We start from the raw sequence: 25,739 nt of genomic DNA on the forward strand, positions 1-25,739 counted from the left end.
TTTTGACTTTAGCTAATTTGAAAATATAAAGGATAATTTTACTATAGTCTTTATGTTATTTCTGAAAGATCTCCTTCCTTATTTTAATTCCACTTGACATTTGCCACAAAATGTTTTTAATTGCCCTGTTTCATGGTTTATAATTGAAAAGACTGAGGGTTAATGAAAATAATTTTTGCAGTTCCAACAAAGTAGAGTTTTGCAATTACAGCTCATCAATTTACTGTAAAATACACATGGTTTCTGGATTTCATCTTCTGGGTCCTTCCTGGATTTATCTTTGATTTCCTTCTGGTAAATGCTTTGTTAAATGGATAAATTATGGATGTTTATAATACAGAAAATCTCCAGAGGATGCTGTAATTCTCTCAGGAATTCTGCTGTGTCCTTATTATGCACAGTTCTATACTTAAAAATCAGACTATGGGAACAGTTAGCCACAAGGTTGATGGGATTAGCCAATAAGAAGGGCAATAGCATTCCTTAGAATTCTAGAGAAAAATAGAATTAGAGATTTGCGTATGTGATTTTGGGTTGATTTACACTCATCTTCAAGGGAAGAGCATTTAAAGGGCCAGTGCACTTGTATTTTGTACATTGGATACACACTAGTTCATTAATGCCTTGGAAACTCTGAATACCTCTGAGGGAAAACTGAAAAAATACAGTGACTATATTGATGCTGTAAGGGCAGGTCTTCATGATCTCTAACCCTGACAGTGAGGAACATCATAAGAAATAATGGGAATCTGGCCTCCCTGGTGACGCAAGGGGTTAAGCACTAACTATGAAGCAATCCACAGCCTCTGCAGCATGAGTTCGATACCAGGCTGGCCAGGGAGAAACCACATGGCAAAGCAGACCTCCCCTGTTTCACCCGCTCCTCCCCTCAGCAGTGTATTTTGTCAGTCTGCCTGTTCTGTTCCCCACTCTATCTCTGATGAATCCTCTCACCCTCCACATCTCGGGCCTGTACCCCAGCTCTTGTATGCATAAACAAATAAATCTTTAAAAAAAAATCTACTGAAGATATGTTATTATAAAAAAAAAAATTAAAAAAAAAGAAATAATGGGAATCTTACATAAACATAATTTTGCTTCACAAGAACTGCCTGGAATTCCCATTTCAGGTTTTAATGTGATAGAGTACTCTTATTAAATATTGGGATATATTTAGGGCAAGTAAACTGCATAAGCAATCTTACATTGATTCCAGGCCAAATCATTTGAAAAATTTTCCATTCTCTCAAACATTTGAATTATAGACCTTAAATTCTTGGAGAGTTCACATGAAAACTTAATATTGTGCTTTTTAAATATGAGAAAGCTTAAAGCTTTAATGGCTTTTACTGTAGGATTAGAAAATATCTTCACAGAATAATCCACAGATAAGAATTTCTCTTGTGTTTTAAGTGCACATGTATTGCAGCTAGACCATTTCATGAATTCAGGCCCAAAAGAGACAAGGAAAGACAGAGTTGACTCAATTAGAGGCTTTTTGAATTATTTGTATAGAAATTCAGGTGTGGAACTGATAATAAATGATAACCCTGAAAACTTTTCCTTATTCGCTTGATTTTAAAATGATTGCTTTCTTCTTATCAAGCATATTGAAGAAATATGTCTAAAAAATGAAAATTTCCTTCCTTTGATTGCAAAGCAGTTCCCAATAAACTATAGACAGTCTTTTTACTTTTGCTAGGAAAAGAATAACTGCAAAATCAACCCCGTTCTTTCAGGGAGTTCTTGGTAGCTAGGTTGAGCCCTGTTTTGGAGGAGAGCTTGTTCTTAAAAGAAGACAAACTAGGAGTTGTTTATTAAACATTTGCTTGTCAGTTTTTTTCTGTCTTCCTTTCTCCTTCATTTTCTGCTGGTAATTTTGGGCAAGTCTCCCTCCTGCATTAGATTGTGTACAAAGACAGGAATTTTGTTATAGTCTCTACTACATTGTTCATATTAATTGGTAAAATGCTTTGTGGAATTTTAATAACTTTGCTTTGTGGAATTAATAATAATTTTACTTTTCTAAATAAATAAATAAAGGGATAGGACACTACTAGTCAAATTTGCTCCAGTAGAATCAGTATTGCTTACTGGGAGAAACTCAAATAAATTATTTAATCTCTGTCTATACTAGGAACCTTGCAGAGTTGTTATGTGAAATAGATGATGTAATAGAAATGCTAAATGAATGTTACATTCAGTCAAATCATGGTAGTTACAACCAACCTAATGAAGTTAACTTGTCTTTATTCATTTTCATGCCTTACTGAACAATTATTAATTAGTAGTAAATAAAACTTGCATAAAATATATTTTTGATTTGCAAAAAGCATTTTATCAATCTTTTTATTTATCTGTGCTGAACTTTGTGTAATGTGAATAAAACTAAATGGATAAAGATACACAATGAAACTCTGGCATGTAACACCACACATGTTTAAAAAACATTGAAAAATGAGATGCCTTCTAATCAGACTATATTTTTTAAAAGTCTTATTCTTGAAATGATTGAACATAGGTCCTTCTTACATTTCCAATTTGCCTTTTAAGTTTTGGGGTTGAGAGATAGCTCAATTACTCTTTATTTTCTGTAGGTTTTTAAGGGACACATTTTTAAGACCTCAGAGAAATGAATATGCTACAGTCCATTTTTAATTAATCATGATGATAATTATGAACATGATGTTAATCACTAACACCCTCTGGGATTAAGCTATAGACCCGGTTCATTGCATCTATAAGAAACATTTCCCAAAGTGTGCTCTGTGGTTAATTGATATTATTAGTAAGGCATGTTCTATGCTTAGTTAGCTATGTTGGAAAATGTTAGCTTGTAAGATTTCTCAGATTTTTAATATGCTTAATATATTGTGAAATCTGAAATAAGAGATAGAGCCTGAGATGGCTCAAGTTTATTTGACTAAGGAAATCTTTTTTAAAAAGATAGCTTAAAGGGTTGCCCCCTTTAGAGAAACACTATTCTTCACTGCATGTATCTGAGGTACTTTTTGAATGTTGTTTTTAAAAGAACATTTAAAAGAAGTTGCTCTCTCTTCCTGGAGGCTGAAGCTGTTGACCGTGACTTCTTGCTTTTGGCAATATGCCTGGACCCACAAACTTTCCCCCTTGTGATCTGGAAAACTAGGTGAAAGACTGGAACCATGAAATAAATAACTTCCGTTCAGACAGGAGGATTTGATTCAGCGGTTGAGTACAGATTTGTCATCATGTATCTGTATCCAACCATCATGGAAATTTTATTTAAACTTCTGGGAAGTCTAAACTTTCTACTCATATTCTTGAAAACTGTGTCTCACTATTTCTGCCACATCCTTATCGCCATGTGAAGTCATCTCCGTTTTGAACTCTCCAACTTTCCAACTGTCTCAAACTTTGAAATCTTAGGAACTTTAAAATTCTTCATGTTTGCCATCTCCTCCCCAATCTTCTCTCCTCTGTACTGCATACTACTCACTCACTATGGTAGAAATTTCTCACCTCTGTACCTGAAGAAGCCCACAGTTATTTCTCCTCTTACCCTTCCTCATTTCTTCTCTCTGTTAGGACTGAAGTAACTCCTGCTCCATTAAGAGTCAACTCTTTGATACAACGCTCTGGGCTAAACAACTTACCAATAGCTAGTGGAAACTTGATAAACTCATTTGTTGAGAGTAGTTTTTTTAAACTGTCCTTTTGAATTGTAGGACCAGGGGGTTTTAAGATTAGAAAAAAAAAAAAAAGATTAGAAAAAGAAAAGATTAGAAAAAAAATCTGGCTTGTTTGAATTATCATCTCCTTTGATTTTTTTTTTATTTTGGAATCTCAGAGAAATAGAGACTAGGTATATATTTTAGATTACAAATTCCAAAATTCTTAAAATTCTGGTAAGGTAGAGAGATTATGAAATTATGTTTACTTTGGTACCATTTTTATATACCTTACATTAGAAAAATCTGTTTTGATAACTGGTAAAATGTTGATATTATTAGCTAATTCTCTATAAGTCATTTAATTTCTTCTGCCAAAATTAGGCTCTCATCTGGGGAGAGTGGGTGGGGTAAGTGGTTGACTACCATGATAAAACAGAATATGATTTACTCAAGTGAGCTTTAGGCTATAACCGTGAATCCTGTTCATTATCCAGAATAATAAATTCTCTTCTCCAGTATATTCATATTTTTAACAGAGTGACTATAGTTAGTAGATGTCTGTATTCAAATATATTTTGAACTGTAAAATGTATAATGAATTAGACAGATTTTTTTTTAACTGGAAAGAACATTGGAAAAAGATACATTACCAAAATAATATCACTTAAAAATGTCAGGCCACTTACCATATGCCAACAACTGGGCACACAGGATTTTATGAGACTGAATTGGTTTCTGGCCTGCCTCTCAATCTCAGAACAATAACAGCAAATAGGAAAGGTAAGAAGGACTTATTTTCAATCATTTAATTCAAGTCATTCAACTTAATAATTTTACCACTTATTTGTTTGTGTTGATATTTGAATGCATTGTTTTGCATATGTCTTACCTGCAGGATCTTATCACCAGGCTGTAGCAGGTTGGATGCTGGTCCATCAGGCTGAACCCTAGTAACAAAGATACCCTATAAGTCAGAAGTAACAGAGGTTAGGATTCTATTTTCAACAACTAGATCTACTTAAAAGTTTTTATTCATATAGAAAACAGCAAAAACAGATTAAAATCAGTTTGCACATGCAAGCATCAAAGCTTATTATGGTAGTTCATGCAAGCACCTCTTTTCAAGTCAAGTTTAAGTAAAGCAACATCTTTATTTGCACCAAAAACTTCTTATTTTTAAAGTGCACATATGATTTATAATCTCAAGACATTTTTTTTTCTTAAATCATTTGAAATGTGGTCCTGAACTGCCTTTTGTACGACTTCTGAAATTGCCTTAAGATATTCTGCATTGAAAATGTCTCTCGTTTGATAGGTTGTAAATTCAACCTTAAAAACCTTACTAGAATTACACATTCTAATATGCATGGTTTCTTTTAATGAGTATATGCTGTCGAGAATTTTAATATAAAATGTATATGAGCAAATTTTTTTTTAAAGATTTATTTATTTTTATACCAGAGCTGGGTACAGGCTAGAGACACAGGAGGGTGAGAGGATTCACCAGAGACAGAGTGGGGAACAGAACAGGCAGACTGATGAAATTCACTGCTGAGGGGAGCAGTGGGCGTGACAGGAGAGGTCAGCCACACCATGTGGGATTCTTGCCAGCAGGCCGGGATCTAACCTGTGCTGCAGAGGCTGTGGACAGCCTCACAGCATGGCGTTTAATCCGCTGCACCACTGGGGAGGCCCAAAATGTATATGAGCAAATTAAACATAAGACCATTCCAAAGCATTTAAAATATAAAGTTGATATCTACATAGTTACACAACCCCTACATTGATTAAATTACTGTAAAGAGTCAAATTAATTTTTTTGGTCATATGTACAAAGCAAGTACTTATTGACTGTCTACCACATGATAGGCCTTGATAGCTAGTGTTTTATAATGATATACAGAATACAGTTTCTGCCTTCAATGAGTTTATACTGGAATGGAGGAAAAGTTAAGAAAATCAAAATTATAAAATACAGTGACAGATGTTATGAAAGAGATGTAATTGAATATGAAAGAAATTCAGCCTCACTTATCCTCAGTGTGCTGGGGTTTTTAAGAGGAGGAAATACCTGACAGCTGACTCAGAAAGAATACAAATAAGGGGAAGACATATATCCCATATAGAATGGGTGAAACAAACAAAAGTAAGAGTGTGTCTTAAAAGTACAAATCGTTCTGTAGGACTAGAGTGCTGGTGGGAGGGCTGGGGCCACGGGAGAAGATCAGGCCAAAAGGCAGTCTGGGACCGGATCAAGGTCAGCCTTTAGTGGACATGCTTATCAGCTGGGGAGCTACAAGATTTTAAGCATGATGGTGACAAGATTTTAATTAACTCCCAAAGAATGAACTGATAAATGGATAAACAATACATTTTCAGTGGGATATTATCTGGCAATAGAAAGGATTAAAGTTCTGACAACATGAGTAAACCTTGAAAACACATTGCAAAAGGCCACATATTGTTCGATTGCATTTATATGCAGTGCCAAAGAATAGGCAAATGCATAGAAGTGCAAAGTAGATTAGTGGTTGCCAGGGGTTGAGGGAGGATAGTGGGTGGGGTTGGGGAGTGATTTTTAAAAAGTGTTCAGAGTTCCCTTTTGAGGTAATAAAATGTTGTGAAGGGAATAGTGGTGATGATTCTACAATTCTGTAAATACTCTAAAAACCACTTAATTTTATACTTTGAAGAGATGAATTATATGCTATGTGAATGGTAAACTATGATTATGTTTTTAATTTCAAAGAATTATTAATAGAATCAAATACAATATTTTAATGTCCTTGCCTGTTATTTAGAAAATTATCTTATTTGATCACTTGAATTAATGATTTTCTATAAACCCATAACTTTGTGCATGTGTGCATAAATAGTAGGACAAACAGACCCTAATTGTCTTTTCCTTTCATATTTTAGATCTCTATGAAACTTAGTTGAAGCCTTTGGAATATTTTTTTTCTTTCTGATTGTTATCTGCTTTCCTTTCATTTAAGTATGAAATTATAGAGTGCAAAATTCCTAGAAAACCACCTAGTTTTTAACTCAACTTCTTTCTAGAACTTATCTTTTTTTATCATATATATTCTTATCTTTTTTAAATTATTTTTTATTTTATATATATTTTATATCATTTTTCACTTTTGCACAATCTTAAGAAAATAACCGGACAAGTGTCATTGCTGCTAGTTATCCAAGAGGAATTGGTTGCAGGAATTTCTCTCTAAGCCCTGCATGTTCAAGCCCCTTATATAAAATGGTATAATATTTTATATAATTCCTACAACCCTTCATATACTTTAAATCATCTCTAGATCATTTATAATACCCAATCAATATAAATGTTATGTAGGTTATTGTTATGCTATATTGTTTGGTGGAATAATAACAAGAAAAATTCTGTACACGTCCAGTGCAGATGTACTGTTTGAGGTCCAACAGCACAGCACTTATTATTCATCAGTGGCAGCAGCTGATTGACTCCAAGGAGGAGGAAATGGAGAGCTGACTATATGCAACATACATTTACTAATATGTTTTTTATAGCATCATCTGCAATGATAAAAATTACAAATATATCTAAATGTCTAATAATAGGAGATTGATTAAAAAAAATACAGTAAATTCATACAATAAGAATAGTATGTATTCCATTAAAAATGAAGTTCCAGATGGTGCCGCGCATGTATAGAAGCACACCAATGCTCAGAGAAATAAGCAAATTATAAAGTATTATGTGTAGTATGATACTATTTTTGCTGGAATTAATATATATATGTGTCTATGTATGTACGTATATAGATACACATACATATACATTATATATATTGAGGTGGAAAATATCTGGAAGGATATATTTGTAGTAGTTATACTAGCTAATGAGACATAAAATACATATTTTTCCTTTTTTGTTTTTCTAATTTTTTTACAATTATTATGTACTATATATTTATAGCATTATGAAAATTTATTTTTATTTTTCTTTTATTGGTGACTGTTAGGAGGAGTGTGTAGACAGCTAGTTACTTTGGTCAAGTGGTCAATACAAAAGGAAAAAGAAAACTGGTTGTTTGAAGAGAATATTTAAATATGAGACGCAATGATTTAACCTTTCAGACCAGTGAATGGCATTAGTTGTTAAAAGAAAATATAATCCTGACAGTTCTTTTCATATTGAGCACATAATTTATACTCCACCAATTCAGGAGACTGCATGTGTAATCGGTCCCCTTGGTAGCCCCCTCTTTGCTGGTGGGGTCTCTGTACAACAGGCAGAATGATACTACTTCCCAAAATAAGCTTCTGGGTGCAGGAGGTAAAGCTGTTTTGAGCATTATTTTATTTCAGCAACCAAAGTCTGTGCTACCTATTTAATTTTGATTGCCTTTCCTCAGCTCATTGTACAGGAACTGTTTTAATAATGTTTATATGATTCCAGACCATAGGAGCTGAATTATGGCCATCATCGGCAGTGCTGAGAGGAACTAGCAATACTCTATAACCTGACTCCTGAAAGAATATAAATGTAGTGTCTGAGGCAGGTTTAATTTCATCCATCACAGTGCTCTGCGGGATTCAACCACTGTTCTGAAGACCTGCTTTGAAGCTTACTCTTAATGTGGCCTGAGTCTTCTAAAGCATTTACTGTTGTTTTCTAAAGCTTTAATATTTCTTTTCAATCAATAAATGTCATTAACTAAGAAACAGCTACTGCCCATTGGTGTAGTTTCCATTCTTGTACATATATCAGATCGGACAACAAACAATCACCTTGGCGACACAGATAGCAGTGAGTGGTATTTTTGATAATGGTCTGTGGCATTCATTATTTGAGGAAGTGGAACGCTTCACGAAAGAAAGCCTGAAAAGAGTACTACTTGATTTGTCACTGTATTTATGTATATAAACACTGCCAAATAACTCTGAACCCATTTTGTAGTCTATTATGATAGATATGTAGTCTATTATGATAGTGATGAGAATTATGAAAACTTTGATACTGCTTTGAAAAAGCTCATTGTAGCAATGTATGACGTTTTCAATAAAATCATTTTATTCTGAGACTTCAAAGAATATTTTGTCACCGATGACAGAATTGCATGAGGAATCATCAGATTATTTGTATTCTGAAAATCAGAATAATGTCTTGCTATGTTTTCCTAATTTCCATCTCCTAATTTCCAAACAATAGTAAGCCGTCTTCTATGTATCAAAGATTCAAATCAAGGCCTCTGATCAATTTTATAACTCTGTTGTAAGATCTAAAATATGTTCAGTTTTTATAATAAATGAGAGAATGCTACATGTGGAGAAAAACTATCATGTCATATATTCAAAAGCAGTTAAACAACCTATATATGAAGGGAGAGGTTAGGGGAAACCATTTTGCTCATGGAAGTTACCTAAGTAACTCTATGGTTCAATGAGGTAGTAGGTATTAGATTTTTTTTCTTGCTGTTGTTACAAGTGAGCACAAACTTTGTGGCTTAAGACATTGCAAATTTATGATCTTACAGTTCTGAAGGTTAGACATCTAGCACAGTTCTCACTGGGCTAAACGCAGTGTTGGCAAGTCTGCATTATTTTTTAGAATCTCTTGGGGAAGATCTGTTTTCTTGGCTTCTAGGAAATGTCCACATTCCTTGGCTCATATCCCCCTTTTTCATTTCCAAACTCAGCAATTGTATATTTATCTAACCATTCCTCTATAGTTGCATTGCTCTCTGACTACAGTCAAGGATACTGTTTTAAGATCCATGTGATTAGATTGGGTCCACCCCAGTAATCCAGGATACTTTAATCTTATCTACAAAGTCTTTTTTTGCCATGTAAAATAACATATGAACAGGTCCTAGGAATTAACTTTTCTTGGAGCACCATTTTTACCCCTGTCTACCACATTGTATAAGAACTGGTTAAGAACGTAGCTCTGGAGTTAGCTTTTCTCTGTTCACTATTTATAAATTGGTGACCTTGGACAAGTTAATTAAATTTTATATATCTTCCTCACCAGTAAAATGAGTATAATAATGGTACAGACCTTATAGAATTAGAGCAAGTGAAAATACAACAAAGAATGGCACACAGTATAGGGTCAATAAATGTCATTATAATTATTGAAAGTCTGAACACTAAGATATAATCCAAGGTCATTTATCAGGCAAAGTCCACAATGAGAGTTTCTGAATTTTACTGTCAAGAAATTTGTACTCTCTATTTGAAGTATTTTGAAAACCAACATTTGTTATCTATCCCTTGAATTCCCAAGAGAAGAGAGGATTTGTATCTTTTATTTAGGGGAAGGTATGGCAAGGGGACTGCAAAGTTTCTTCTGTCTCATCCATGGTTTTCTAATGATGTTTTTTGGGATTAATGGCTCCAAATATTGTTCACTCTTAGAAGTGGGCATGGGTCCCAGCTGAAGGGCTTTGTGAATGTTAGTAAATTTCAGGGGCTACTTCATTTTTTTTGTAGCTCCATTTTGAACCCATTTTATAGTCTATTATGATAAACAGTGATGAGAATTATGAAAACTTATTATGAAATTATGAAAAAAAGTCAGGAGCATCAATAATGAAATTATGAAAACAAGAATTATGAAAACAAGTCAGGAGCATCAACTTTTTATAATAATGGCTGTAGAATCTTGCTAGTGATTTGTGGCATCGCTAAACCCGTCTTTCTAATGTCTCTCACCTTATGAATAGCTCTCAGCTTTCTTACTGGCTTGAAAGCACTATGGCTTTTGGGCCTTCCTAGTGGCCTAAGGGTTAAGTCTCAGCACTATCACCACTATGGCCTGAGTTCAATGCCCAGCCAGGGAGCTAACCCACATATGATGCAGCAAGCCTCTCCTGTCTCAACCGTTGTTTCCCTTAACAGTGTATTTCATTCAGTCTGCCTGTTCTCCCCACTCTGGTGAATCCTCTCAACCCCTGTACCTCTGGCCTATATCCAGTTCTTCTACATAAAAAAAAAGAAAGCACCATGGTTTTCCCTTGGCAACAACTCTAGAGGGTATCTCACAACAAGGCAGCTGCTACAGCCCTTTCCAAAGAATGTCGGTCTTGGCTTTTCTCAGATGCCAGCACTGAGTGTGCTTGAGATAGCACAGGCCCCACGGGGTCATGCATCACAGAAGAATCCTTATAAGTTTGAACCAAAGATAAGGGGTCTGTTGGATGCTACCAACAGGCACGACCTGTTGCCATTTTGTATTTCTTTCCCATCTGTTGAAACAGTTTTTTTTTATTAGTCATAAATTGTATTCCAACAGTGCCCATAAGAAGTTTTTAAAAAGTTTTATTTTTGACAATTTTGAAAAAGTGTGAGTATGGGCAGTTTTTCACAGTGTTCATATCTGACCTTTCTTAAACAAGCCTATCATCTGCAGACATAAACCTTAAAAAATTCAGAAAGTTAGTATATAAGGCCAAGTTTTAAAATTTTAAATTTAGAGGAGAAAGAAATTTTATATGGCTTTTTAATGATGAAGGTGAATGACTGTGACAGTCTCAACTACTGAAAAAATGGATACCAAAATAGAGCTTGTCTTAAGGGAACTACAACTTCAATTTATGAAATGTTTTAAAAAATTCTGAAAAACCCAACCTTTAGCTGATCCTAAGAAACTGGTTTCTAGGAAGACCAAATCTCAATTAAAAACTGTGTACTATTATAGTTACAATTATGAATACAATGGTCAGTTGTTATAAAGTAATTCATGCTTCTGCATGATTATGAAAGTTCACTGTATATCTGGAAAACTAACTCGTGAAAATAGCAAAACAATCATATATAGCTTTTAAATGGGAAACATTCTTTTATCATTAAAAATGCAGCAATTTTTTTTTTCATGAATTGGGCAAGGTTAGTGTGAAGCTATGTTGTGACTCTACAAACAGCATTACATTTACACAATGGACTGTATTTACTTAAGCACAATGATTATTACACAACTTGATAGGGCAAGGATAAAGGTATCATTAGTAGTTTTTCTCACTATGAATCAATAGTGTGATGACAAAATATTTTAAGGTTAATTGCTCAGTGTCAAATCTTAGACTTTGAACAACTTGCTACCCTAAAAACAGGAATTTATATGCAACAAGAAAGAAATTTATACTCATGCCACTATATACTAAAGAGGAGACAGGAAAGATGGAGGAAGAAGAGAGAGAGAGAAATGAAAAGTGACATTGGCAGCTGAATATGATGCTTCAATGTATGATCAAACGTTAGCTGACAAAACAATGAAATGTAAAATCCATAAAAGATAAACAGAAAGAATTGCTTTGGAAACCTAGAAATTTTTAACCTCAAATGATAGATACAAATAGAAAAGACTAACTTCCTCTAAAAATATCACAGAAATTTTATGCAGATGTTTAAAGGAATTCCAAACACTTTTTCATAAACTAAATATTAATATAGGGATCAGCTCTATTAGTGAAAAATTTATTAATAATGCATCAAAACAACAGAGAGCAACTAAAGGTTTGATAAAGACAAGCTTAACAACTAATCCTTGAAAGCTGACTACTGAACTGAAGCATGGGGGGTGGGGTGCAGGAAAGGGATGAGAACAAGAGGGGAGGGATCATGATAGACTATGTGGTGGGCTATAGGTGACTTGGTGGTGGGTACACTAAGGTGATAACTGATCGTATCCAAATATTACCTCAATTAAAAATAAATAAATGCATTGATCAAAAAACGATGATTATTCTAGTAGAAGAAACATACAATGTTTGTTCTTGAAACTTGCATCATTTTCCTAGTTCATTATGAAGGTTTGTTTAATAGACTCCCCCAAATAGTGTTGTTTCTGAGATACTGTTTTTCTGATTTGTTAAAAGAATTCAGAAAGTAAGTAGTCTATTCCTTTCTATCTGATGTCTCTCTTAGAAATAACAGATCAAGTACTACAATATTTTTTACAGTGTACAACTGATCATGATGGAATGTTGGGGAATTTAAATGTAAGAGTTAAAATTATGTTTTGGTTACTTTATAATTATACTTTCCCATGTATTAAGACTCCAGTATTCCAACTGTTATCTAACAATTTCCAACTGTTATCTAACAATTAACATCTCTGGGATGTCTGTCAATGGTAACTAAAAACACATTTGCATCCTGTTTATTTCCTGGTGAAATTATTGAGCTTAAAAAATAGTTTTCTTTCATTTCATCTTCATATTTTCTTTTAAAAGTACTTAATCACACTCCTCTACATTCTGTGTTTCCAAATTTCTGGCCTCTTTGGGAAAAATAAAGGAAACATTTTTCAGTTCTTTTACTTATGAATTCTTTAAGCCTGTATTTCATGTAAGAACTCAATATTGGTGTATATTTGGATTGCTGGACTCCATACCATTTACTGGTTCTCTGTCAGAGCCCCTAATGGCTTTTATTCTCAACTTCATCCATAGCATGAAATAGGAGAAACTATTAAAAGCAGGAGTGGGTAACTGTAGGTGGCTGTGGATTCTCCTACCTAGCTTTTCCTAAAATAGTGTTGGTAATCAGCTTTCTGATTATCATCCCTACAGGCTACCTCAAAGTCCTTCCAACTGTATATATATATTTGGCACTATCTGTACCATTTCAAAATAATGAATTGAAAAGAAAAGAATTTTTTTTGCCACTTTTTTTGCCACTTATGCTAAATAAAGTGTTTGAAGTGAAAATTGCTTTGTTTTAAGTTATATTCAACCAAACTGTGATTCTTTAAATTTAAGAGAGCTAATGCATCACTGTATGGCCAGACTATGGAAGAATATTTCCTTGAGGTGGCAGAGAAGCCAGGAGATCAAAGAGGCCAGGGGCAAATGCTCAGAAAGACATTATAGTTGTGATTTCCTGATACAATGACTAATAAGGTGGCTCTTAAGTCAAGGCTGTGCATTGGTGATATGGGGTGGAGGGAAAAAGAGGATTTGTCACTTTTTTAGCCTCTGCATTTCTGTTATATGAACTTACATAGTGACAATGTTTTCACTTATTATCTGTGTAATGTTTTACAAGATACAGGTTAGAGAAAAAGAACTTTGCAATTGTACACATCTGAGACTAAGAATGTATTATGGATTTAAAGAATGATAATTTTGTCACCCAGTGTAAAAGCTATGAGCAGCATGTGGCTGACGGACGAAAGGGAAGCAGTTCACACTCAGAGAAGGTAACTAAGTAAAAATGACTCCATATTTTCTGTATCTTCTACCACTCTTACTTTATGGCTCACAGATGGACACCTTCAGAGAACTAAAGCCATTCCAACTGGTGTGTGCAAGTCAAATAAAACTGGACACATTATAAGTTCTTTCTTGTGGTATAAGAATGAGCAAATCTCCCTAAGTCCAGGTTTTCCACCAAACTGAACATTCAGAAACATTATTCTCAAAGTAGGGAAGGAACTATGATTCTTCTCTCTAAATAAACAAAAAGACACCAGGGTACCTCAATGAACAAAAAGACAAACAACAATTTAAGATATTACTCTAATCATTTTAATGTTTAGTCCAGTATTTAAAGAGTTTCTTCCTATTTCCTATTAATAAATATTCTTGGGGGTTAAATGATAGTGGCTAGTTATGGGACTGTGCTTTGTGTATGATAATGAAGTTTGATCAACCAGATTTTAAATGTTGAAAGCAGTTCTCTACTCTATTATACTTAAGAAAATACAATTTAGGGCCTCCCTGGTGTTGCAAGGGGTTGGTTAAGCACGGCACTATGAAGCTATCCACAGCCTCTGCAGCAAGAGATCGATCCCCAGCCGGCCAGGGAGCTACCCACATGGCGCAGCAGACCTCTTCTGTCTCGCCCGCTGCTCCCCACAGCAGTGTATTTCAGTCATTCTGCCTGTTCTGTTCCCCACTTTGTCTCTGGTGAATCCTCTCACCCCTGCCCCCGCACCTCTGGCCTATACCCCAGCTGTGTATACATAAAAATAAAGAAATCTTAAAAAAAAAAAAAAAGAAAATACAATTTAGTTACTAAGCCTTGCATAACTATATCAATTATATTGTAAAAATGATAGCTAATTAAACAAGTGCATATTTGTAAATTATCACTTTATACGGTATCCTAAACTGATATTACTTACTGCTTAATCTAATTCTGGATTTATTTTTAATCACTCTTAATTCTGATATGCTAGTATAACCTTTCTGCAAGCTCTAGAACCTTCAGGTTAATTTGGTATTTAAGTCTTTTCTGAGAATCTATTTTTTAAAATTTTTAAAATTTTTTATTTTTTTAAAGGATTTATTTTATTTATACATTAGCTGGGGTACAGGCCAAAGGCACAGGAGGGTGAGAGGATTCACCAGGGACAAAGTGGGGAGCAGAACAGGCAGACTGACCAAAATACACTGCGGAGGGGAGCAGTGAGCGAGACGGGAGAAGTCTGCCCTGCCATTTGGGTTTCTCCCTGGCTGGCTGGAAATTGAACTGGCGCTGCAGAGGCTGCGGACAGATTTACAGAGCTGCGCTCAACCGGCTGCACCACTGGGGAGGCCCTGAGAATCTATTTTCACCGGTTTGTGGCTTTCGCTTAAGACATTCAAAGGATCTTAGGGAGGATTTAAGTTTAATTTACAGAATTTATGAATCAACTCTTTGAGTTCTCATGATTTTTTTTACATACCCCAAAGTGAAAAAATGACACAAAAAATTGTATTCCAGTTACTTTGGATTTCTTTTTGTGCTAGTCTCAGAGTCTTCTAATTTATTGTTACCTGACTTCCTTTCTGCTCCCACCTAAGGGTGTTTACTTCAAACATCCCTGCTCCTTCTGATGAATATTTAGTTTGCAAGCTACTTTCTTTAGCTACCAAAGAACACAGATTTGGTTCAATTAGTGATTACTTTCTCAAGGACTCGGTAGACTACATAGCAGTGTCTTTTAAAAAATCCACTTAATCAGAAAAATGACAAGGATTTAAAAGGATCCCGCTGCAAAAAATTCTGGCAAGTCAGTTTTAGGGTGCACACAGAAGTGTCAGTTGCTTTGACAATGTCTCTCAGAGTCATGGCTGAAAGCACTTAGACTGTCAAGCAGTATTCAGCATATCAGAGTCTCTGATACTCAAGAACTTTTAGCTTGAAAGAGGCAAAAATGACTGTTTCCATAATTCTGTAATGGACACTTTTGGGGACCTGCCCAGATTTCCTTTATCAGATTGGTGTTCTGATCCCGCAGAGGCTGTCACGGCTCACATCTGACACTCCTCCTGGGAAATGCTTGGAAGAGTACAGCCTCTCCCTTGGGGTGATTGCCGAATGTTATCAGATACAAAAGACCATTTCCCTCCTCTACATGAGACAATTCTGTTACCTCTGATGGCCCGGAACACCCTGGGAGAGCAAGCTTCCACCAAACCCATATTTTTTGCTCATGTTCTTCCCCTGCCCTATCCTGCTTCCCTCATTCCCTTACGGATATCACATGGGAATAATCCTTTAACCACTTGCACAAAAATCCCACCTTTGGTTTATATAAAGGAAACTTGACTTGGACAAATAAACTACAAAAAGTAAATATCTGCAGTATTTTCTTGCCTGGAGGGATATGTGGATTCTGTATTTTGATGACAAGTGATTCTTGGGAAGCCAGAGTCAGGACATAAAGCATCACCTTACTTGCCCAGCATAGAACGACTTTGAGGGTTGGAATGGGTAAAGGTGGCTGATACTGCTGTTAAATATAAATCATTGAGCCATGCCTCAAATATAATATGGGTAAATAATAAAAATGTTAAACAATATTCCTCTAGGTAGAGACCTGCTTGCTATTCCATTTTATTTATTTTTGGTTTTGTTTTAGTTATATTAACGTGGCTTCATAATATTTTCAAGGCTTCTAGTTGGTTATAATCTATTCAAGCAGGAGACTATCAAATAAAACCATGAGGTTCCAGGAATACCACCTAAAATATGAAATAGTACCTTTATAAATGAATTGTGAAAGATTTCACATACTTCCCAAAGATCTGTTTAACTCAGTTTTTAACTTTCTCTTGTTGATGGAGCTGCATATTATTTGTGAACCAATTTAAGTACTTTCAGTTGTTGATAGAGAAATGTCTGACATTTCGCCAATGCTTAGCAACAAACTGAAAAGAAAGTCTCTTACTCCTTTCCCACACCATTTTCAGTCTATTTTGCTAACATTTCACACAAATGACTAAAATGATGCAACAGACAGAACATAAGTAAATGTAACTAAGACATAACAGGATGTGAACACCAGCAACTAACATAGCTGGCTATGTACTTGGGATTTAATTTTACTGAAAAATACTTTACAATGTAGCACAAAATGATAACAATCTCACTTCAGTGATTTTCTAAATTATAATTAAAATGTTCCAATCAATATTCTTATTTAAAATGGTACCTTGTAAAATATGCATGTATATTTTTGGGATATTTTTCTGAAGAATGAAGCCTGCGTTGTGGTATATTCACTAGAGTCTTTCGTAAGCTGATTTCCATGTCTTCTTTACATTATAATCCCTAGACACTGACATTATCCAATTGGCTAAAATACACTGCCCTGCTTTTATAAAAAGCTTTGCCTAAGTGGTTATACCTGCAAGAATTCTAGTAGGAGATTGTAAAGACTATAAGTCTATCAATGTTTCTGAATAAATTTGGGATTCTTTTCTCAACATATAAGCAAAGAAGAGAGTGGGAAAAACATAATTTTTTTGTTAAAAAACTCTTTAGTGTTTTCAAGCCACAATGTGGCAATTTGAACCTCCAACTTCCACGTGACTGAATGCATCTGAAGTAAGAGTGTAAAATAATTTATGCCTGGTATTGGAAAAATTTAGTTTAATGTATAGGTATAGATAGAAATACATTTATGTAAAATCTGCATACAGATAGTCCAAAGTTTAGTCCTACATTTAGTCCAAAGTTGAGTCTATAAATAATATTATTTCTCTTGTTTGCTCCTGAATTTTCTTTCACATAATTCACAGGTTCTTCAAATTACTTTGTATTACACTATCACTTGAAGTAAAATTAGGGATAGGACAGATACATAAATTCTATTATAAAATGAACTTAGAAATATATAAGATAAGTAATATTTGTCTAATAGTTGTACAAAATGAAGGAAATGTGTTAAATGCAGCTTATTACTTAGTAGATAATAAGTGTGGTGTCCTAGACAAATATGTTTGCTATTCTTGATTTTTGTATCCATGGAAAACACATGGCAAGAAATAAACAGAGTATGCACCTTTTTAATAAGCCAAGAACATAGCTTTTGCAACCTTTGGTTTATGAATCCCCCAATGTCAAGAGGCTGAGTAAACCTAGAAAATTATTCTTGTGCATTTTTGAATTTGCCACTGACAAGCATGCCTGTGGGTATTGTCATCCCCAGGTAAAGATATCAAATAAATGCTTTGAATGTCACATCAAACACTTGAGTAAGAGCCTAAGTTCTGCAGAGCGTTTTCATATTGGGAGTCAACAATTTATAAGTTATAGACAAAGATATAGTTATTCATTCTGAAATTCCAGAACAACTATTTAGAGTTTATTGGGAATTAAATTTTACATTTGCCATGCTTCAATATTTTTTCCTTGGCTTGGGATTTTGCCTTTACTATAAGCAAATGAAGGCATTTGAAAAAGAACATGGATTTGTTTCTAATATCATTTCTGTATCTACATGCAGGTAGCAGTTGCCCAAGTCTATGAAAATATGGTTGGACTCTCTGACATCTTCTGAGCAATGCAGTTTATGAAAAAAAAAAATGTAGAGAGTAAGTGAATCTTTGGAACATATCCCTCAGAATGTTTATTTTCTGTTGTCAAGTGTTTTGAGAATAGGTTGGATCCATTATATAGCTTTCATTTAGTCCTATAGTTGGACTAAATGGACTAAATGGATCTGTTCAGGAAATAGAGAAAAGGGCTGAATTTCCTTTAATATCTTTAAACTATGGGAAATTAATCCTTCTTTAAATGGGGCAAGGAGGGATATCAGTGCCTGAATGATGAACTATATGAATTTGTCATTAAAAATTCATTCATTTTCAGAGTTATAGGCTGCTGTTTAAAGATACTAGAGCAAGAAGGTATTAATCACCCATTACTCTAGTCTCTTTTTTCTCACAACATTTTCTGGTAATTGCATTGGTAAATTAGTTGAATTTTGCAATCATGAATAGCTATTCTATGAACATTTGAATATAGCAAAGATTATCATGGCTTGTTCCACTGACAGAATCACCACTGTAATACCTTTGTTCAAAAGTTATGCTACTGCTTAGCAATCTACTGTGTACAGGGTGCTTCTAATTATCTAGGTTCCATGGAGAACACACGCTGACTTCCAAGGACTTGTTGAAGCAAATACCTAGACTATGACTAATTAGAGGGCTCTATTATACAATACGTTCAATATTAGAATATCAGATTAGTCTCAACTCTACAGGGTATAAATTTTCTGCAAAGTGACATTTTCAGACAGATGCATGCATTTTAGTGCTTATTAAGAGAAAAGGACTTGGAGTCAGATCAATTTGGGTTCAACCAGATCAGTTAAATGACCTTGGGCAAGTTAATTAACCTCATGGGGCCAACGTAAAGTGGGAAATAATAACACTCAACTAGCATGAATTGTTTTGAAGATCAGATAAGTTCATGTATAGAAAGAACCTAGCTCAGTGACACTGTAGATACTCAATAAAAAAATTTTAAAAATAACTCAAAAATTTTTTTATCATCATCATATTTGTTAGATCAAAATCATTCTTGTCCTCATAGCATCTTTCCATCTCGACAGAAACTATATTGTAATAAACCATATCATGACTTCCATCCATTTCAGTGGGAGGGCAGAGGAAAGCGTTACAGTGTCATTTTCATACAATGTTCCGCAGTTTTCTGTTTACAAATATGTTAAAACAATTTTACCTGGTAATGAAGCCAAAATAATAAAATTGAGAGTGAGTGAACTGTTTGTTCAACTATTAAACATTGTTCTAAAAATAATATCAACTGCAGGACTAATTGTGCTCCATCTATTTAAAAAGAGGAGATCATATTTGATTAGAACTTCCTTGGGATCTTTGAGAGGAGTTAAGTTTGCAAAACCAGATGCTCTTCTAAGCTGTCATGGTCTTGTACAAAATAGTCCCATGTATCTGACTTAATCCTGAATCCTTTCTAAAGCCACGGTTAACTTTTGGGCAGCTCCAAGTGTTTTCAGCAATAATTTCATACTACTCCAAAATTTAAAGTAGAAATTCTGCCAGAATGAATAACAGCTCACTTTTGCCATAATCCTATGGTCCCAGTCTTTTGGGATGCCTACCTCTTCCTCTCTTTAATTGAATGAACTGGATAATTAGTTTATATGCTGTCTCACCACTGGTCTGTTGCATTTGACTGCAACAGAGGGTCCTATCATCAATAATGCAGAGAACAGAACAAATCTACTGGCTAACTTGGTACAGAAAGTTTTCAATGATTCTAAAACAATCAGATGTTCTTGTATACTTAGAATTCAAAATGGTATTACAAAACATTCAAACATTCATAAATAGTAAGTAAAACAGTGTGCTCCTGAGACAACTTCTGGAAGGTCCACAATTTGTTTATTGAGAGTATGTATCATATTAAAATTTAAGCTTTTGCATGGCTGGGACTCCTTATGAAACTTCCATCTCAGATATAGGTAGTATCTGTTCAATTTAAGCATTTGTTTCATTCAGTTTGCCTAGTCTTCAGCTTTAAAATTACCCAACTCATTAAAAAAAAAATCTCTTTTTTACAATGGAGAAAGGAGTATATTTTTAACTCACTTTTGTGCTCTTACTATTTGGTATTCTGGGCTTGGTACAGGCACTGGGTTCTACTATAAATTTTATGCTATCACTATTAGAATAGGGCATTAAAGAATACAATTGTATTCCCAAGAGATGGTATTACTGCCTTAGTAATATCCTTACACTTTTCTTGTCAGTGACTACATTCTTGTATTAATTGTCAGAGCCAATGTCTTTAGATCTTCTGAACACTTTTAACTAAGTACCCACCATATGTTTGGAATGACACCTAAAGTGGTCAATAAATTAAGAGCAGTATTGAAAGTCTTCTGTAGATTTGAAATTTTTAATTACTCCCATCAATTTTGCAGTAATGGAAATACATTTTTCAGATTGTTAAGTGTTTTAGAGAGTAATCAGGCAAGAAAAGTGCTTTTGAGAGGAAATTTTTCAATGATCACATTATATAATTCAAAATTCAGTACTTGTTGCATTTAACCAAAAGAGCAAATGATCACAGAAATGTCTCACTAGAGTTATCAAAATGTTACAAATGAGAAGTGAAATTAATCGTTACAAAGTGTTTATATTCATTATTGTGGAAAAATAACAGGCAATGATTGGAAAGCCTCACATCTACTAACCCTGCAGGAGAAAATAACAGCAGAAAAGCGACAACATTTAAACTTCTTGACTGCTTAGCAGTTGTTCATCCTTAATATAAAATATTTATTGCAGGCCTCCATGGTGGCCTAGGGCAAGTCTCAGGGTTATCATTGTGACAGCCTGAGTTCTATCCTTGCCCAGGGAGCCAACACACATATGGTAGCAGACCTCTCCTGTCTGGCCTGCTGCTCTCCTTAGCACCCTTAACAGTGTATTTCAGTAAATCCACCTGCTCCGCTCCCTACTCTGTTTTTGGTGAATCTTCTCATCTCCTGTACCTCTGGCCTATATCCCAGTTCTACGCAAAAATAAATAAATCATTAAAAATAATAAAATATTTATTGTTCTGTGCCTTCCAAAAATATATGAATTTTATATATACTGGTGAAAAAGGAGAAGAAAAAACATGTCTTTTGAATTTCAACTATCTTTGTCCTTTTATGGAGAAGGTATAAAACCAGAGACAAAAATAGGGGTTAAAATGAGTAAGAGATAATGATTTGAAAATTTAATGATACTATCATGTTTCTGATATTTTGACTATTCACATTTTTTTTCTTGAGATAAATTAATAATTTATTAAAATTCAGTAAATATTGGTTTTGCTAAGCTAGTAATATTTTAATCTCTAAATCAGATTAAAATGTCCATTTCAAAATGGAAATAAGTCAATGTTCATTTCAAAATGGAAATAAGGTACTTATGTATGCACAGATGTTTCTAATCAGCATTCCCCTAATTACAAAGGACTGCCTCTTATATATTCCTCCTATACACATTGCTGCTCTACCCAGCTGATCAAAGGAGCTCTCATCTATTGCCACCAGGGATTTCTCTTTTTAGTCCCTTCCTTCCTAATGTGTGGGGTAAATAATTATTACTCTTGGCCCAAACTTTTCCTCTGTCTTTAAAGAAAGGAATGAGGAAGAACATAAAGAATGCAAGTAGACTGGGAAGAAGTAAAGGAAAACAAAGGAGTGAAGAATTTATTTCAGGCTATAGAACTCTTCAGAGTAACAACATCCAAGTTTATTCAGAAGCAGGACTTATGATCATAAATTGATGTGTGGGTCATTTGTATAATAGCAGTGCGTTGAAAGGATCTGTACCAGGTTGTGACCCAAAGGTAAGTCAAGAGATGTTGGAGCTTTTATTCATTTGTAATTTCTGTCATCTCTTCATCAACCCCAAGTTTTATGATGTCAGTTAATGCAATTAAATTTGATGAGGTCAAAAACGTATAGTTTCAATTACTATCAAATTATATTTTCTAATTGATTCAAAGTTGAGAGTATTAAGCACTGATCAGGGCAGTTTATGTAGATCTGCATAAATTTTTAAAATAAAAGCAGTATGGTGATTCACAATGGGATTAGACTGGCCCTCTGTGAGCATGGGCAGGCAGCATGTTAGCTGTCCAGACAATGGCTGAGGTTAGAGTAGGGAGCTGTGGTGAAGTTTTACCTATAGTTTGACAAGCAGAAGTAAGTGTGAGGGTTATTTTCCTGTCATGCTTAGCTCTGATTTTATGATAGAGTATTTGCTTTCTGTGGTTTTTAGTTCTACAATATTATTTATAAAATAATTTATAAACATGATGAGATAAAGCAGTTATCCATCATTTGGCCCTGCATGGACTCATTTAATCATTCTGTTATAATGAAACCCTTATACAAATAAGTGATCAATAAGTAAATTTGTAGAAACAACTTGTTGGAAATTGCCTATTTTTTAAAAAATAAATGTACACAAGAAGCAAGAAAGATCTTATCTTTCAAAAAACGTACGCTTAAATTTATTTTTTCTTTCTTTAAGGATTTGTCAAACACTGCAGTGAGTTCTTTATTCCCTATGTGGAAGAAGTTTCTAATTGGCTTTATAGTTAGATAGCTTATTAAAGCAAAGCAAAAACATGTAAGTATTTTCTAACTTTCATTGCTGAAGTTGAACACAATATTTTTTTAATGAAATCTGTCAAAAAAATTCACTTCTTACCTTGTCAGAAGGTTTAAATGGATTTCCTTGTCCACTAATTCCACCACTGATACTGAATCCAAGGCCAGGATTCTTTTCTATTCTTACACAAAACTATGTAAAAAAGATAAAAAAAGGTAATAAAATATATATCAAAGCTAAATATGCTCAAATAACAGCATTTCAGTAGAAAATATTCACATTTCACTAAGTTCTCAAGGTCAGCCAATATTGATTTGGTTCACAAAAGACTATATAAACTGACATAATACTTAGTGTTTCAGACATCAGATGTAGTTGAAAATAACACGAATTATCTAGGTAAGTAGAAATCAGTACTTATTCATTAATGTGCAGAACTAAATTATGTAGTTTTTAAAAATCAAAATAATGAAAAAATGTATTAATTTTCTATTTTTTAAATAACTTTATTTTTATATTCCTCATACAATTGCAACCCCCTTATTTTGACCCCAATCCCACCTTCCCCCCTTTCTCCCCCCATAGTGTGTCTCTGGTTCATAGTTGTTTGTTGATTTTGATTTTTTCTTTCTTATAGTTATTCTTTTTCCTGGTCCCTTATATAGGTTTTCTAGATTCCTGCTATGAGTGAGACCATCCAGTATTTTTCTTTTTCTTTCTGGCTTATTTTGCTGAGCATGATCCCTTCCAGCTCCATCCATGTTGCTGCAAATTACATGTGTTTATCTTTTTTGATTGCTGAGTAATATTCCATCATGTATATGTACCACATCTTCTTGATCCAATCACCTATTTTTGGGCATTTGGGTTGTTGCCAAAGCTTAGCTATTGTAAATAGTGCTGCTATAAACATAGGGGTCCAGGTGCCCTTTGGAATTAATGTTTCTGTGTCCAATGCAAATCAAAACTACAATGAGATGCCATCTCACACCAGTGAGAATGGCACATATTAAAAAAACTAGCAACAACAAATGTTGGCGAGGATGTGGAGAAAAAGGAACTCTCCTGCACTGCTGGGGGCAGTGCAAACTGGTCCAATCACCATGGAAAGCTGTGTGGAGATTCCTCAACCTACTCAAGATAGAGCTTCCATATGATCCAGCAATTCCACTCCTAGGTATTAATTCTCTATTTTGAATGCATGTGTATTTTGACATTAGAAAGAATAAGTGAAAGAAAATTTGCAAATGTAGAGTGAGGGCAAATATGGAAATTTCAATTAGTTGCTACTGAGTGTGAAGGGAGCCAAATGGATCGTGGGAGAGGACTATGGGTGCCTTGGTAGTAGTGTGGTGTGATAACATACATCTGAAGAGGTGTGATCCTATACTCATGGATCATATACAGTATTGTATATCAACATGACCTCAACAAAAAAAAAACACAATTTAGAAAGTATTAAGTTGCTACTGCTTCCTAGTACAGTAATACTATTCACCTCCTTGTTAGGTAATTTTATTGTCTACAAATAACAGGGCTTTTAGTTTGAGAAGTGGTAGGGGAAGGGGGAGGGATCTTCTGACCATGGCTTGAGAGAAGACGAAACAAAGAAAGAAAGAATGTTTAGTAAAAGAGTTTTGGGTTTGGCAACAACTCCTGGAGAGGCAGTTAGGAATCTTAGAAGAAACAGGAGAACACTGTGAAAAAGAGAGACAAAGATGTCAAGAATATGCAGAGATATTTTTTTGTGACAGGGATTGATCAATAAATATTTAGGACCATGAGGGTTAATAGTCTAGATTTTGTGTGATATTATCACCCTGAAATTGAAATCATCAATGAAAGCTTGTTAAACTCAAAAGCCTTATGTTCTGTAGCACAAAAGGGAAATGAGGGAACTGAGATTGGGTTCACTTTGGGATAAGGCCAGAATGAAGATGGCCTTACCATATATATCATATATATAGCTAGCATAAGAGCTAATACAAAAGTGTAGGTCAAGAATCTAGTAGGCAAATCAGTGTCAAGAATGATCTGGAGAGACAATAACAAACCTGAGCTGGGATGTTTGTGTGGGTTATGGTAAAAACACTTTATTTATGTAAATGGGACAGGGTGACCCCAGATGACTGAAAGACACAGGAAGCATACACTTTGATCATATACAGGAAAAAAAATACTTTTATAACTTTTAAATACAGAATGAACACTATAACTAAGGGTACAACTGTAGTTAGAAATTAGCAGGCAAAAAATTAATAATTAAGAGAAAAATCTAAAGAGATACATTAGCATATGTTTTGTATTTATAGAAATACATGCTGGAAATGGTCTTCAAGATGACTGGAAAAGTTTGGTTTCTCAAGCAGTTTAATGTTTTCCCTAGCAATCTTGCTAATTCTATTTATGGGCAAATGTAAATGCTCAATATGGTTTCTATTTTATTTATTTATTTATTTTTTTTGTGGGACCCTCGCAGGTGTCCAGGGAACGAACCGGCGCTGCAGAGGTTGCGGGCAGCCTCACAGCCCAGCGCTCAACCGCTGCACCACCAGGGGAGGCCCTATGGTTTCTATTTTTTATTTTGAGGGTACCTTTAAATCCTATATCAAGGCAAATTTGAGTCCTGTTTATTGCTTAATTAGTAAATATTGTGAGTCCTGGGAAACTGGATCAATTAGATTTGGTTGGGTAATGGGACTATCCTTAATTTATTGTTATATTT

The 25,739-nt window shown here is 34.5% G+C and overlaps 1 protein-coding gene across 3 annotated transcripts in view; it reads right to left on the reverse strand.

Annotated features, from left to right (window-relative positions):
- Positions 1–25,739, reverse strand: part of LRRC7 (leucine rich repeat containing 7) — a gene marked incomplete at both ends in the record, with an annotated part of 319,842 nt that overhangs the window by 7,619 nt on the left and 286,484 nt on the right. For all 3 annotated transcript variants that reach the window (XM_084242632.1, XM_084242631.1, XM_084242630.1), the window contains 2 exons: positions 4,543–4,617; positions 23,114–23,206. In XM_084242632.1, coding sequence (XP_084098758.1) covers positions 4,543–4,617; positions 23,114–23,206 — 168 coding nt within the window. The remainder of the gene's footprint in view (positions 1–4,542; positions 4,618–23,113; positions 23,207–25,739) is intronic.

This window comes from Talpa europaea (genome assembly GCF_964194135.1).
Source record: "Talpa europaea genome assembly, chromosome: 9".
Lineage (NCBI taxonomy): Eukaryota > Metazoa > Chordata > Mammalia > Eulipotyphla > Talpidae > Talpa > Talpa europaea.